This window comes from Oncorhynchus clarkii, chromosome 3, assembly GCF_045791955.1.
Source record: "Oncorhynchus clarkii lewisi isolate Uvic-CL-2024 chromosome 3, UVic_Ocla_1.0, whole genome shotgun sequence".
NCBI lineage: Eukaryota > Metazoa > Chordata > Actinopteri > Salmoniformes > Salmonidae > Oncorhynchus > Oncorhynchus clarkii.
In genome coordinates this window covers 54,409,001-54,426,227 of record NC_092149.1, presented here as the reverse complement: position 1 = coordinate 54,426,227, position 17,227 = coordinate 54,409,001, and the positions used below count along the sequence as shown (strand labels likewise).

At 40.8% G+C, this 17,227-nt stretch overlaps 1 protein-coding gene across 1 annotated transcript; it reads right to left on the bottom strand.

Moving 5' to 3' along the window:
* Positions 1–286: 286 nt before the first annotated feature.
* LOC139398128 (histone acetyltransferase 1) lies at positions 287–14,364 on the bottom strand. The gene is made up of 11 exons (XM_071144300.1): positions 14,298–14,364; positions 13,591–13,662; positions 13,308–13,383; positions 13,020–13,140; positions 6,230–6,409; positions 5,922–6,043; positions 5,231–5,335; positions 4,683–4,789; positions 3,115–3,266; positions 2,510–2,626; positions 287–854 (listed from the first exon to the last, which is right to left on the bottom strand). The coding sequence occupies exons 1-11, from the start codon at positions 14,320–14,322 to the stop codon at positions 687–689; spliced, it is 1,245 nt and encodes a 414-aa protein (XP_071000401.1). The 5' UTR covers positions 14,323–14,364; the 3' UTR covers positions 287–686.
* Positions 14,365–17,227: the final 2,863 nt, after the last annotated feature.

Sequence of the window (17,227 nt, the reverse complement as noted above, 5' to 3'; positions counted from 1 at the left end):
AACTGATATTGTATAAATGCATATTCAGTCCAGTTGAAATCCACTGTGCTTAAAAGTACAATTTCTGGTACAATCAGGATGCAGTTAACAGTAGGAAGGCATTAAATAGAATACTGTAGTTTACACATTTTTCTCAACATTAATTATTTTAACAGTACAATAGTAGCTACCGGGAAACTGATCACAGAGCAATAATTATTGCATGTAATACATTACCCCAACAACTATAAAACATGTGAATCTGAAATTACACTTTAGAATAGAGTCAATAAAGAGGACAAATCAGTTTGATCAATGTACAAAAAAAACATTTATTTCAGTATGAAGTGCTTCAAAACCAACATGTCTTCAGGAAAAAGCTAGACAGATATTGAAAAAAAAAAAAAAAACCTTTCTCCCTTATTCTCTATATGAAAAGGAGGCATGTTCTGCCCAGCCAGACCGTACGGATGGTGTTCCTATCACCTGTGAATGATTGCCAAATCACTAAAGCTCACACAGCGTGATTACACACATGGGACACAGAGTGGGCCTTCCCCAGGCAGCCAACCAGCTGCACCGCACAGCTCCACCTCTACTGTACATCTAGGACCACCAGTGGAAAGGAGGAAGGGTAGGAGAAGGGGCCAGGGTGTTGGGGGGTTGTGTTACAGTGGGTAGGCAGGGCTGACATTAGGCCCCCTGGATCAGGCCTGTGCTAGCCTCTCGATGACTCTCCTGTACTCGGCCAGTAGTTCCTGGTAGCTCTTCTCCAGCTCCTCCTGCTGAAGCGCCGTGTCCATCTGACTGATGTGGGACGCCAGCTCCTCTGGTCGCAGACACTTCATCATCTTGGTCATCTCCCGCTGGTTCTTCTAAGTACACACACACACAACAACAAAACAATCCACTAGTTAATGCACAGCGTGTGTTTGAAATCCATTGCCCCCCCCCCCCCCCAAGCCTTTGTATAATTAGCTTGTGTTAACCATGTTTTTTTTTATTTTTTGAGGCTATTAAATGCTATATGGTATTATGCAAATGCATCTGTTAAGAGGGGTGTATTTTAGAAGTTTGATGCAGTTAGCAGCAGCTAATCTTACATAATGCACATTTAACAGACAAGAGCAAGTTTATATTGAGTATTATTCCTCCTGTGGGTCCTCATTTTGCAGACCTGACAGAGTCTTAAAGCCAAATAGTCAGAGGGGAGGGAGGAAAATGATTCTGTAATTGAGTCTGCATGAGTGCTGACAGATTCTGGACATGGACCAAGATTCCTCACTTGTGTATTTTGGGGACAATGCTAAAAAGAAGCATGTGTTCACACACGGGCGGGCACACACCCTCTCTCTCTGGGGAATGGGGGATAAGAGAAGCAGAGGTGAGCAGAAACGTGTAACCCTCCACACATTCAATGAGAGATGGGCTCGCTACAAACCAAACCTCCACAGGAACTGCCTGCTGCATCTGGCCACCAGATCTCTCCACTCCACAGTCTACAAAGGAATTTCTACTTCCTTTTCCCGCCACATTTTCTTCCTCGTTGGCCTTTTGCCCAAAATGTGCGGTTACACTGCTGACAGCAATCCTCTAACGGTTGCTATGCTGGGTTTCAATAAGACACTCAACAACTACAGGTCATGGAACATGCATAATATGTACATCAATATTAGCCTGTCAATACAAAATGAGTTGCAGTTTGTTTAAAATCAGATTTCAAAAGCACAGTAACAGTGCTGATATGAAACGTGTGCCATTTGGCAAGCAGCTTCTCTAACTGCTTGAATGTGTGATGTCAGCAACCTACTCCCCCCCCCCCCCCCCCAATGACATGCAAATCCTGTATAATGAAACTGCCCTGAATGGAACTGAATCCTGGGGTAACACTACCATGGACGCCTGCCGTGCTCCATTGTATATCCTATAATAAGCTTTTGGTACTCCAGACATTTTCCTGCAACTGGGGAATAATCGTTCTCCTGATTCTGGATAAAGTCACGCAACATAAGTAACAAGACTACATTTTGACAGGCAGTCCAATTCTGATCTTTTCCCACTAATTAGTGTTTTGACCAATCACATTAGAACATTTCACATCAGATCTTTTACAAAGCCGATCTGATTGGTTATAAGACCAATTAATTCAAAACAAAAATCAGAATTGGGGTGCCTGTCTAAACACAGCCGAAGTAGCTCTAAGCGGATAAAGTGCACGTCATATTCTTGGCCCCGTTCTCCGCCCTTTCTGAAACCATTTATGTAAAGTCATAAGTTGTCAAACACTAAGCACTTGGAGAAGCGCTGTATAATCAATTATCAAATCAACTTGATTGATCCTGGTTAAATAGTGTGACTAACAGCCATTAACCACTGATGAAGCCCACAGGGAATTACACAGCCGTTAGCAGGTTGTCTGTACAGTGTAATGCTAACTCCATTGGACTAGAAACTAAAAGCACAAGGCGGACACTGCTGGAGGGAATGCATTTCACTGGAGAAGCTGCGGCCCTCTCTTATAAAAACGAACCTTGGTAGGGGCAAATAGCCTCTTTTTGACCTCCAGACGGTAATCCCTTGCTTTCGTCTCATCGCTCATGTCCGTCACCCTCAGACGCAGGATTTCGTACACTCGTCGTGCGTGTTTCTGTAGGCGCAAAAACAGGACAGAGCTATTACTGCCTTTAAAAAGAAACCGTAGTCAGTCTCCTCCTCATCTAGAAAAGACTGAACCATTCCTTAGTAGAGATATTAAGGACTTCCTGGTACAACAACAGTGCCTGGAGCTTCACACAAGAGCTGAGGCAGTTAGAAACAAGCATTTGGTCTTTCCACATCATGGGTAGAAAGCTGTGATAATCATCTACATACAATAGGGACACAAGAAACTAATAATATAAATTGGGACAAAGTGCAGTAAGAGAAGTCAAGCAGGGGCCACTTTTGAAGTGAGTGCCCACTGGTTTAAATGGAATGGTACATGTTCCCCTCTAGGACTGGAGAGCCATGGGTTAATGACTGAATTTGTCCATTAATGGTTTTGTGAAAGTAAAAAAAAAAAGCCTTATTATCCTCAGAAAGTGCAGTAATCAAACATATCCTCCTCTGGGCTCTGTGGATGAAGTTGCTGTTGACCTTGTTGATCTTAAATTTCTCCCTGGCCTCTGTGGACATGTCGTCACTGAAGCCCAAGGGAAGCTTGTCTGTGGAGAATGATGGCAGTGTTTGGCAAAGCTTGACCAGAACGTAGTCTCTCAGCTTCACATAGTTCTCTGAGGGGTCTTCAGCTGAAGAGAACAAGACGATAATTAAACAAGCTTGGGATTCCATTTAACACTAAACACACACATTGCATTAATATTTCAGTTCAGTGTATATCACATAAAATTACTTCAAATGTTAGGTATATTCAATATATACATTTTTAAACGGTTCACATTACCGCACCAACACATCTAAGGCTACAGTTTTTAATAAGGGGTTATATTCAAGTCCCACTGACTCCTGACACAGTCAAATAATTACACCATTGTCAGACTATGATTGTGGCTGCATGTAACAAGCCCAGTACTGCTAAACCTGCTCAAATTTACATATATCCAGCTTCCACTGTTTTTTGTTGTTGAAAGAATTCAGTGCAGAGCAACATGGAACGGATTTAAAGCCACATGGAACAAGACCTCCTTCTAGCAGGAGTTGTCCCTCCATGTCCCCATTCAAAATAGGAGGGAAAAATAGACAAGAAAAATCAGGGTGCTCCTCTGGACAGGGGAGCTGAGGTGCTTCTGTTATTAATTTCATTTGCCTATGCAAAGCAACTACACTGAACAAAAACACAACATGTAAAGTGTTGGTCCCATGTTTCATGAGCTGAAATAAAAGATCCCAGAAATTCACCATATACTTAAAAAGCTTATTTCTCTCAAATTGTGTACAAATGTGTTTACATGCCTGTTAGTGAGCATTTCTCATTTGCCAAGATAATCCATCCACCTGACAGGTGTGGCATATCAAGAAGTTGATTAAACAGCATGATCATTACACAAGGCCACAAAAAAATGCAATTGTGTCACACAACACAATGCCACAGATGTCTCAAGTTGAGGGAGCGTGCAATTGGCATGCTGACTGCAGGAATGTCCACCAGAGGTGTTGCCATATAATTGAATGTTCCTTTCTCTACCATAAGCCACTTCCAATGTTGTTTTAGAGAATTTGGCAGTACGTTCAACCACCCTCACAACCGCAGACCACATGTATGGCGTTGTGTGGGCCAGCGGTGTGCTGATGTCAACGTTGTGAACAGAGTGCCCCATGGTGACGGTGGGTTTATGGCATAAGCGTCAGACAACAAACACATTTGCATTTTATAGATTGCAATTTGAATGCACAGAAATACCGTGACGAGATCCTGAGGCCCATTGTGAGGCCCTTTTTTTTGAGGGGGGGGGGGGGGTATATTTGACCAGGTGCATATCAATTCCCAGTCATATGAAATCCATAGATTAGGGCCTAATATAACTCAAATCTTTGAAATTGTGGAGTTTATATTTTTGTTCAGCATATTGGTGTGCAACTGCTTTGTATTTTATACTATGCAAATACATTCATGTAATTGTATGTGTGAAACTCTAGCACATAGCCTCCTCCCCAAATTGAAACATAAGATCATGTAAGTAACACAATTAGGTTAACACACACACCTGTAATGTCCTGTACTTTGTGCAGATTGCAGTAGAACATGTGCACTGCCTCCAGCAGCTGGGCTCCATGACCCTCTCCTTGGAACGGCGGCAGGATCAGCATTTGGCTGTTCAGAAGGACACCAGGTCAACATACACAAAGACATGAAAGAACAGCTTCACAGACCTGGCAAACCTAACCCTCTTTCACTTCATACACACGGGGAATCCTTGTAAGCGTGATTAAAATTGAAACATGACCAATGTTAAAGACTGAATGGAAAAAAGAAAAGAAAACACTTGACAGAATGATGTACTAATTAAGCGAAAATTGAGGGAGCAATTTTTCACTTGATTATAAGAAACGTAACAAATTGTTATCATGTCCATCAATCCAAATGCTTATTTACAGCCAAAAGCCCCCCCCCCCCCAAGACACTGATCATTTGGTTGGATACATAAGCCAGTAATTTGGGATTTTTTGTAGGACAAGCGAGACCGAAATGTATAATTTTCCTCTGGTTTTTGGTACAAAAGAATGGGAAGGCACGTGCACCCCTAGCAATTACCTCACACGTGGTCGGGTTTTGTCTGGATACACATAGTAATTATAAACTGTCATGTAGCCAACAGTTGCGAAGAGCGTCTCCCCATCCTTATTGTACTTCTCAAATCTGCAGATAAAACACAAAGACAAGCGGGTCAATTCCAGGCACACTCCCAGGCCGCGGCCATTTTCTCCTCTCCATTCTCCGGGTGCTCTTTTTCAGTGTCCACATGCTGGAGCAGCCAGACCGTCCCGATCTATACACCTGCTGCAACCGGAATACATTATGCACTTAATTGGAGGACTGCAATTTAGAAGAGGAGATGGGGCTAGACGGGGGAAATCGAGGCCCTCCACATCATTTCAGTCCATTTGCCCATTGTCACTCTTAATAGTTGGTTGGCTAAAGAAAACTGGCAGGGGCTCTTTTTACTGTTTTAGATGTCATTCAGTGTTTCAAAAGACAACCGTGTTCAATTCAGCTCTTGCCCCAAAACATTTTACATTAAATGTATTTATTTTTTTACCAAAGAGGTTTGAACACAAAGGCGACTCTTGCCAGATCAAGAATTCTCAAATGGCCAGGGAAAATATAAATCAAACTGGTTGGATAAATTGGTGGTGAGCACCTCAAAAAGGAGCCCATTGTTTCTCAACGAGACAACGAAGGGTTCGGGGGAGAGTGACATTGGCTAAGGAGGGCGGAGACTCACACGAGAAAGAAGTCCCAACGATCGTCGTCCACGTCGATGAAGCTGGCCGTCTCAATGAACCACATGAGGAAGGTTTGCAGGCGCTTGTGGTACTCTCGGAATCCCGGGCACGACAAGTCCACCTAGGGAACACAACACATGGAGAAGGTGCAAGGACAATCAAAGTCATGATAAATAAGCAGATCACCCTCTTACACTGAAATAATCTGCAAGTCATACAGTAGACATGGAAAGCACTAATATCTGTTGCCCTGTACAACAACCTAATGGTTTTTGTATATTGTAAGAGCAAGGACTAGCATGTGAACCTTGTGAATCTGGTAGGTAAAGTCTTCTCCCTCCTCCACATTGTGGACGTTGTATGTGTGAAGCAGGGTGCCGAAGGGTTTGAAGTTGGTCTCCTTCTCCAACAATGAGGTGAAGTCGTCCGTGTTGCAGCTGAACCCAGCGGGGATGATCTCCCGGATCTTCCCTTCAACATCATCAGGCTGCAGGAAGGAAAGAAAGAGGGTTTAGTAGAACACAAACTCACAGCATCTTGTACACGAAAAAGCAGCCTGGTATTTTATATGCATTGCTCTGTTTCTGTTGAAAAGTGTGATTACCAACAAGATACGTTTTTGCTAGGGAGGTCATTTACAATCTTATCACCTTCCAACATACATTTGAAATAACCCCATTTCTTCAACATTTAGCATAGGTCTTTCTAACAGTCATTTCCCCAGAGTACAATGTGTTTGTTCTTTGATATAGTGTCATCATATCGATAACAAAAAATGGCCAAGGTCTTTATTACATGTTTTTATTTTGACCAACTATACTATAGACTAGACAATAACCAGGAAGTGTGTGGACATTTTTCCATTTTCCTCTTCCATATGTAATCACTAACAAGAACTAAAAAAAACAAGGTCCTATTGTTCTGTAATTAGGCTATACTCCAGCCGTGATTGACAGAGAACACAAGGAATTAAAGTGGAAGAATACATATTTTGTGCCACAAAAAGGAGAACCATTAGGCAATTAAGACTGTCGGCTGAGCAGACAAGGACCCCCCCCACACCCCTTGGTGAAAGAGCACTTAATTGAATAAATTTACTACTTATGTTAAACCATGAATATTTTATGAAGTCCCCACAATAAAGTATTTCTGCTTCTCACTGGGCAATAAAATGTAATGAATTGATCTCAACTTAAAAAAAAAGCCTTGGGCATCCATAATAGAGGCCTTTCCTCTAACCCTGGCGAACTCAATCAAATGAATTTGCCCCCACGTTTCAAAGAGCCTGGCAGACAAAGGGCCCCTCCCCCTGGACTTTTTACTCACTAGAATGTGTGCTTGGTTCAGCTGTGATGTTTGCATTGTATCCATTTCCACAAGGATTGACACAAGAACACCTTGTATTAACTTGCTAAGCAGCCCTTTCACACCATTTACATACGTGATGGGTATTACTTCTGTAGAGAGACCCGTGCTGCTCGCCATTGAAAGGGAAATTAAGAAGACCTAAAAAAAAATGCACTACAAAAGGCAAATAGAACACAGTGCTAATTCCTCTCCTTTCAGACATCAGCTAATATCCAACTGGAAGTAATGCACCTGCAGCTGAATGCCACTTCACCATTGTAATTGTTCAACTGCATTTCTGAAGAACAAGGAGCTGACCATGGACAAACAAGTCATATTGTCCAAGGCTCTCTCCTATATACTAGATATTAAATTGCACAATCCTGCATAAAAGAAGCCATAGTTTGGTATAGATGACGTAACAATGTACCTTTAGAATATTTAGTTTAATCTGAAAGCCTTTTATCGTCGGGATATAATTTACCATGTGTACACATCTTATTTAGAGTAGTCAACATGTTGGAGGTAAAAAGGCTGATAATGTGATCTGATTTAGTGTTCTATAATACAGTGGGGCAAAAAAGTATTTAGTCAGCCACTAATTGTGCAAGTTCTCCCACTTAAAAAGATGAGAGAGGCCTGTAATTTTCATCATAGGTACACTTCAACGATGACAGACAAAATGAGAAAAAGAAATCCAGAAAATCACATTGTAGGATTTTTAATGAATTTATTTGCATATTAAGTGGGAAATAAGTATTTGGTCACCTACAAACAAGCAATATTTCTGGCTCTCACAGACCTGTAACTTCTTCTTTAAGAGGCTCCTCTGTCCACTCGTTACCTGTATTAATGGCACCTGTTTGAACTTGTCAGTATAAAAGACACCTGTCCACAACCTCAGTCACACTCCAAACTCCACTATGGCCAAGACAAAAGAGTTGTCAAAGGACACTAGAAACAAAATTGTAGACCTGCACCAAGCTGGGAAGACTGAATCTGCAATAGGTAAGCAGCTTGGTTTGAAGAAATCAACTGTGGGAGCAATTATTAGGAAATGGAAGACATACAAGACCACTGATAATCTCCCTCGATCTGGGGCTCCACGCAAGATCTCACCCCGTGGGGTCAAAATGATCACAAGAACGGTGAGCAAAAATCCCAGAACCACACGGGGGGACCTAGTGAATGACCTGCAGAGAGCTGGGACCAAAGTAACAAAGCCTACCATCAGTAACACACTACGCTGCCAGGGACTCAAATCCTGCAGTGCCAGACGTGTCCCCCTGCTTAAGCCAGTACATGTCCAGGCCCGTCTGAAGTTTGCTAGAGAGCATTTGGATGATCCAGAAGAAGATTGGGAGAATGTCATATGGTCAGATAAAACCAAAATATAACTTTTTGGTAAAAACTCAACTTGTCGTGTTTGGAGGACAAAGAATGCTGAGTTGCATCCAAAGAACACCATACCTACTGTGAAGCATGGGGGTGGAAACATCATGCTTTGGGGCTGTTTTTCTGCAAAGGGACCAGGACGACTGATACGTGTAAAGGAAAGAATGAATGGGGCCATGTATCGTGAGATTTTGAGTGAAAACCTCCTTCCATCAGCAAGGGCATTGAAGATGAAACGTGGCTGGGTCTTTCAGCATGACAATGATCCCAAACACCACCCGGGCAATGAAGGAGTGGCTTCGTAAGAAGCATTTCAAGGTCCTGGAGTGGCCTAGCTAGTCTCCAGATCTAAACCCCATAGAAAATCTTTGGAGGGAGTTGAAAGTCCGTGTTGCCCAGCAACAGCCCCAAAACATCCCTGCTCTAGAGGAGATCTGCATGGAGGAATGGGCCAAAATACCAGCAACAGTGTGTGAAAACCTTGTGAAGACTTACAGAAAACGTTTGACCTCTGTCATTGCCAACAAAGGGTATAACAAAGTATTGAGATAAACTTTTGTTATTGACCAAATACTTATTTTCCACCATAATTTGCAAATAAATTCATTAAAAATCCTACAATGTGATTTTCGGGATTTTTTTTTCTCATTTTGTCTGTCATAGTTGAAGTGTACCTATGATGAAAATTACAGGCCTCTAATTTTTTTAAGTGGGAGAACTCGCACAATTGGTGGCTGACTAAATACTTTTTTGCCCCACTGTGTGTGTGTGTGTGTGTGTGTGTGTGTGTGTGTGTGTGTATATATATATATATTTTTTTTTACAATTATTGGACTTCAGCGACACCCTTATACATGTCGCTAAACAGGAAATACATTAAATTAGATCACACTCGGGGCCCAGAGAGGAACTATTTTGCTAACTAACTTAAGTTTTTTTCCCCCTTTCTGCTTAGAGAGGAGCTTTGAGAAAAGTTGTAGATCTAGCAAATGACCTTTTGTTGTATTCTTTTCCCCTCAAAATAATCATTGCCAATGGCGTCAGCCTCAAACAATCTACATATGGCAATAAAAATCATGACAAGACATTTTTACGTGTTATACACTTTACACCTAGGCTAACAGACACCAACTGATTTATTTCTCTCTCCAGATTTTCACTATTGATGCCCAGTATGAAACAATGACTGAGAACAAAAATTGTTTGACTGTGTAGTCCATCATTATAGCATTTGGCTGGTTTAGGGTTAAGGTGATCACTGACAAGTCTTCCATTGGAGTAGCAGCTGCATGCTGAACACTGTCCCACAGCGCCCATCCTCTCCAACTCCCACCAGCTGCACTACACCCAGCCACAGTGAGCACGCACTCACAGACAAGCACTTCAGATGCAGCCTGAACTCTACTGCTCCCTAACTCTACCTCACACCAGCTGCACTAAACCCTTAACGAGGTGGACACTCGTGGGTCAACGCTGGCTTTATCATCAGAAATTATTCAGCCATGCTTTTTCTTCCGAGTACTATTTAGTAGAGGTCGACCGAATATGATTGTTCAACGCCGATACCGATTATCGGAGGACCAAAAAAAGCCGATACTGATTAAAATCGGCTGATTTTTATTTATTTGTAATAATGACAATTACAACAATACTGAATTAACACTTATTTGAACTTAACTTAACTTATACATCAATAAAAATCAATTTAGCCTCAAATAAATAATGAAACATGTTCAATATGGTTTAAATAATGCAAAAACAAAGTGTTAGAGAAGTAAAAGTGCAATATGTGGCATGTAAAAAAGCTAACGTTTGAGTTCCTTGCTCAGAACATGAGAACATATGAAAGTTGGTGGTTCCTTTTAACATGAGACATCAATATTCCAAGGTAAGAGGTTTTAAGTTGTAGTTAATATAGTATTTATAGGACTATTTCCCTCTATACCATTTGTATTTCATATACCTTTGACGATTGGATGTTCTTATAGGCACTATAGTATTGACAGTGTAACAGTATAGCTTCCGTCCCTCTCCTCGCCCCTACCTGGGCTCGAAGCAGGAACACATCGACAACAGCCACACTCGAAGTAGCGTTAACTATCGCTCCACAAAAGCCGTGGCCCTTGCAGAGCAAGGGGAATAACTACTCCAACTCCAAGAGCGAGTGACGTTTGAAACGCTATTAGCGCACACCCAGCTAACTAGCTAGCCATTTCACATCGGTTACACCAGTCATTAAGCTGATAGGCTTGAAGTCATAAACAGCGCTGTGCTTGCGAAGAGCTGCTGGCAAAACGCACGAAAGTGCTGTTTGAATGAATGCTTACGAGCCTGCTGGTGCCTACCATCGCTCAGTCAGACTGCTCTATCAAATCATAGACTTAATTATAACATAATAACACACAGAAATACACAGAAGTATATATTTTTAAACCTGCATATTTAACTAAAAGAAATCCAGGTTAGCAGGCAATATTAACCAGGTGAAATTGTGTCATTTCTCTTGCGTTCATTGCACGCAGAGTCAGGGTATATGCAACAGTTTGGGCAGCCTGGCTCATTGCGAACTAATTTGCCAGACTTTTACGTAATTATTACATAACATTGAAGATTTGCAATGTAACAAGAATATTTAGACTTAGGGATGCAACCCGTTAGATAAAATAAAGATCGGTTCCATATTTCACTGAAATAATAAATGTTTTGTTTTCGAAATTATAGTTTCCGGATTCTACGTGCAATGAACGCAAGAGAAATGACACAATTTCAACTGGTTAATATTGCCTGCTAACCTGGATTTCTTTTAGCTAAATATGCAGGTTTAAAAATATATACTTCTGTGTATTGATTTTAAGAAAGGCATTGGTGTTTATGGTTGGGTACAGTCGTCCAATGATTGTGCTTTTTTCGCAAATGCGCTTTTGTTAAATCACCCCCCAGCGTTGCATTGATTATATGCAACGCAGGACACGCTAGATAAACTAGTAATATCATCAACCAAGTGTAGTTATAACTAGTGATTATGATTGATTGATTGTTTTTTATAAGATAAGTTTAATGCTAACTAGCAACTTACCTTGGCTTCTACTGCATTCGTGTAACAGGCAGGCTCCTCGTGGAGTGCAATGAGAGGCAGGTGGTTAGAGCGTTGGGACTAGTTAACTGTAAGGTTGCAAGATTGGATCCCCTGAGCGGACAAGGTGAAACGCTGTCGTTCTGCCCCTGAACAAGGCAGTTAACCCACCGTTCATAGGCAGTCATTGAAAATAAGAATGTGTTCTTAACTGACTTGCCTAGTTAAATAAAGGTATATATATAAAATTATAATTTAAAAAAATTATATCTGCAAAATCGGCGCCCAAAAATACAGATTTCCGATTGTTATGAAAACTTGAACTCGGCCATTCTGATTAATCGGTCGACCTCTACTATTTAGTATTTGGAACAGTATAGACCGTTTTGGAAATACTGAAATAAGAAAACTACTATGGAAAAAAAGTAGATAAGGAAAAACATTTGCACTGATAACTGATCGGTGTCTAAAAAAGGATATTGCCGCTGCTTTTCTTATATAGAATGTTACTAGTGTCAATGCATTTCACATTCAATTCAGCAATTGCTTCCCATTCTGACAATTTTAGTGGAACGCAACATTTAGTTTATCCTAACAGGCTCCCGAGTGGCGCAGCAGTCTAAGGCACTGCATCACAGTGCTAGAGGCGTCACTACAGACCCTGGTTCGATCCCGAGCTGTATCACAACCGTCCGGAGTACCATAGGGTGGCACAACAATTGGCCCAGGGTCATCCGGGTTAAGTGACAGTTTGTCCTTAACTGACTTGCCTGGTTAAATCAATTTAAAAAAACGTTCCCCCTAGAAATATAGAAATGCTGTAATTGTATAAGTTATCATTGTCTTCTTGATATTGTGTAATAATGAAAATCAGCCAAGTCTATACAATGACTAAATTACAATGTGTTAATGCAATGTTACTGCAGCAATTACATCAATGCTGTGTGTAAAGCCAGTGAAGCGTTATTGGCCATTACTTTATAAAGAATAGCTGATGACCAAGAAGACTTTGGCAGAGGTTCCGAACTGTAGTTGGAGTTCATTCCATGCACCAAGTTCTTCAGTGATCTCCCTCCTGATAAAACACACACTTATGGGAAACACACCCAAGCAGGACATATTCCATTTCCTGCAGCCTATCACAGACCAACTCAAATCAATGGCTGGGGCCCCATCTCTGAATGCCTATAGTTTGACAGGACAGCTCTTTTTTAGGTAAACGGAGTCAGTGTTACCGCACTTGGCATAAGTAACAAAGGGCATCATTTCAAACAACTCTTACCTCCACACAATCAAACTTTTCTGTGACTCTGGCTGAGTATTTCACTTTGAAGAGGGTGCTCAGGTTTCCAGCACTGTAGTACAGCTGAATCTGAAGGCCTTTGTATCCAAAAGCCACCTCACTGAGAAAAAAAGTGAATAAATGAGTTAGCATTCACACAATACTGTTATTAACGGTTAGTCATGCAACCAGAACACAGATGTAGAAATCACATGCAGATGACATTCACACAGACCTCAGGTTTGACATTCACACAAACCTCAGGGTTGAATCAGGTTTGATACTCACTCATCACCATAAAGCTGGTGGCTGTACTCTGGATGGAATGTCGTGCTTTCATCCTCCAAATCATCTGCAAAACGGACTGAGATAAATAGTTGTTGTTAATTCTTTGAGTTAGAGGGTGCTGTCAATAGTCAGTCAACATAAAATATTGCATTATGAATATGAAACACTCAAAGTGTATTCTACCAAACTACAAATTCCAGCAAAAGTAGCTACTTTCTCTCAACATCCTAAACCAAAAGTATAAGATTACACAAAGCTAAATAAGTAGATGAATGAAACAAACCTAGTTTTAAGCTGATTGCTTCGTTGGTGTCACACTTATATTCTGCCAACTTCTTCTCCATTGGGTTCATCCCTATGGATCAAAACAAACCATTTCTAGCTTCTACATTTACATCATTCTCCATTCTGATTTGAACACCAAGTGGTAAGTTTGCTAGTTAGCAGTAAAGCAAGACAATAGATAGCAGCCCTATTCTTGTTTACAAAGGAAGCTAGATAGCTAGCCAGCCAGCCACTGGCGCTGCATAGCTAGCTAGTTAATCGACCTGCATTGAACATTGAGCTATTGAAGCGACAATAAACACACCATGGTGAAGCATTGCACAACACAGTCAGTCGCTTGCTAGCGTAATTTGCACACCAGTTAGTTACAAGCTATTGCTAAGATGCAGTCAAAGATATTATTCTACATGCGATGCAGTTCTACATTCAGGATCTGGCTAGCTTGTGAATAGCCACACCATCATCACTGACTCAGCAAGCTGGCTAGCTAGGGCCAGAGCCTCTGGCTATGGCTAACAGTTAGCTACCTAGCTAGCTTGTTTGTTTGTTTGCCATCTGGATTGCCTGTGACAGCAACATACCACGCCCTCGAAAACTCAAAAAAAAGGTAAGCACAGCTGTCATACAACTTGTAATACAAACCATAAGACAGGTTGTGTCTATTTAAATCATTTATATAACGTAATTGATGTAGCTATTACTTACCCGCCATTTCTGTACACTGTTGCATCTCTGTTGTCGTCAAAGGCCCGCGGAAAATACGCACCAAGAACTTCCTGTTTGCTTACGTATTTCCGCCGCATGCGGAAGAAATCCCTTTCTTTTACCATCGCGCTCTCCATCGATTTTTTTAGCATACCCTTCCAGCGTGTGCTACACTTTAACCACAAACGATTGCGCATCACCAATCGATGGAAAAAATAGAACACTTCTCTGTACACGTGTACAAGTTATTATTTTACTGATGAGAGGATTTGATGCTGTACCTGTGTTCTATGATATTCTATTATTTTAATTGTATTTTACATAGGCTACTGGTAACCTGAACATGTAAATCCTTTTAAAATATACAACTTCATTTCCCCCCACAATTTAACACGAACTATTAACTATTGTTATTTATTTGATTTCTAAACGACCAACCTCCTCACACACACAAAGTTTAAATAAGATTTAAAAGATCCTCTGTGGTTTCCCTTTTATAGTACTCCCACAAAGAGAAAAAAACAAAGCGTACTGTCACGAAATAGCCTTAGAACTCCAAGAGGGAAGCACACTATGTTGTGGTAAACAAAATTGACCCTTTAAATGTCCCATTATGACAGTCCATCGCAGACTTAAATGAAGAATTTGAACCTTGAAAATTGTCTTTCAAAAAGTGGATTACAGTACAGTGATAGCTCAATAAAATAAATGGCCTCTCTGGGGGAGAGTGCATGGCTGAACACTGAACTGTGGTAATGCTGTGCTATCATCCCTGCCATGGCAATTCTGTCCTCCAGAAGCACCAATGACTGACCCACACAGTCATGTTTAAGCCACTATAATTTTACCCCTACCTACTACTCTGACAGCACTAGATTATCCCTTTCCTGCAACAACGCCTTTTACTCTCTTGCTATGTGTTAGGGTGTCAGTATGGAGGCAATACATGCAGCTTGATCTCTGACCTTTATGAAATATTTCTGGTGGAACCAGAATTTTCTTTCCTGAACTTTTGTCTAGAATTTGTGCAATGTGTAATGTGTAACTTGTTTGTGTCTGTTGATGAAAGACAGACTGAAAAACAGCTCCTATCTCCAGGCCATTCGACTGTTAAACAACCATCACCTATAGTAAGAGACAAATATAAACTCACAAAACACCCACACAAGCTCACACACACACATACGCACACACAAGCACCCCCCCCCCCCCCCCCCCCCACACACACACACACATACCCAATCCGACTCCTGTACTCACATATACATTCACACACACGCCCATACTCAGCCACTGCTGCTGTCCCATGTAGAGGCATTAAACAATGGACACTTCCCATTTCTTTTATACAGTTTTTCACACTGTGTATTCATATACTGAATTCTTCACATAGCTCATTGTAATCAATCTACTACTGTATATTGCATTTTTGTTACACTGTTTATTTAAATGTCAGATTCTTGATATAGCTCACTGTAATATATCTACTTCTGTACATTTCCTTCTTACTATATTTTGTTGGTGTATATATTAGCAAAAATTGTATTTGGATTACTGATACAGTGCTATTTGGGCTGTTAATTGGATTTGTTCTGACATACTTGATTTATTTTTTTCTAGTTTTTGAATATTTATTATGTATGTACTTATTTGACATTTTACTGCACGCTAGTAACACAAGTATTTTGCTGCACCCGTTATGACATCTCCACTAAACTGTGTACGCAACCAATAAAAGTTGATGTGATCTGTTGCGGCCTATTTACGTTTGTGGGTAGACTGTTTCTCGTTTAAGCTTTAGAGATTTTGTATCATTGGTGTAACAGAACATTATCATACAGAGCTTCTTCACAAAGCAGATAATAAAGTATGTTCTTATGCAATAAAAAAAAAGCTGTGGATGGTTTTATGAGAAATCAAGTATTGAAACCAAAGAGAAAACAAGCCAGACAGTTGCCTTCTCAATTGTATTTTTCATGACATTTCAGATTCCAAGTGCACAAAATCCTTCAAATGATTTTTTTATTCATCCCCTATAATAGTCCCTGGATACTGGATGGACATGAATAGTAATGCAACATTTGACCCTTGTGCACCTCACTGGAGCTTCATTAAGATGATAGAAAACGTATAATAATTTTGGACAGCATAATTTGTAGAGGTTTTCACACAGTGGTCACCGTAACACGGAACCCAAAACTCATATGGTGATCCATCTAAACTTTCATTCTATTACCAGACAACCGGCAACAAAGTTCGTCTTTCAATCACCCACGTGGGTATAACCAATGAGGAGATGGCGAGTGGGTACCTGCTTCTATAAACCAATGAGGAGATGACTTTCAGCGCGATCTGCGCCAGAAATAGGAACGACTTCTATTTTAGCCCTTGGCGTCGCAGACGCCCGTTGGCACGCGCTAGCAGTGTGGGTGCAATAATTGAATAACATGGATTTCTAAATTTATTTTGCGACGCTCGCGCACGCGACGTGTCTGGTCTGGTCTGGGCAGCATGTTAGTCAACGTGACTCTGCCAATATTTCTTATCAGAAATTAGTATTACCTGTATTTAAGTTGTTTATTTCTATTGGATGAGAACTTAAGCTTATTGATGAGGAAGCATATATGGAGAGAGAATTTAGTTATGTTTACCTTGTTACAAAGTGTCGTTTACTGATCTAATGGAAGTTATTCAGCTACTTTAATAGTATAACAAGTTTATTGCTGTGAAGGTCGAGTAGCCGGTTAAGTAATGATAATGGCAATGGTGACTGTTGCTGCTGGCAGGGCCGATTTTCAACTGTAGACTATGAGTCCTGTGTTATTGCTTTTTCAAAAATCGAAACTTCAGAGACAAGCAACCGATTACCCTCTGCAGTAATGATTGTATTATATTGTAGCCAATGCAGAGTCGTTGCGTCCTATGTCATT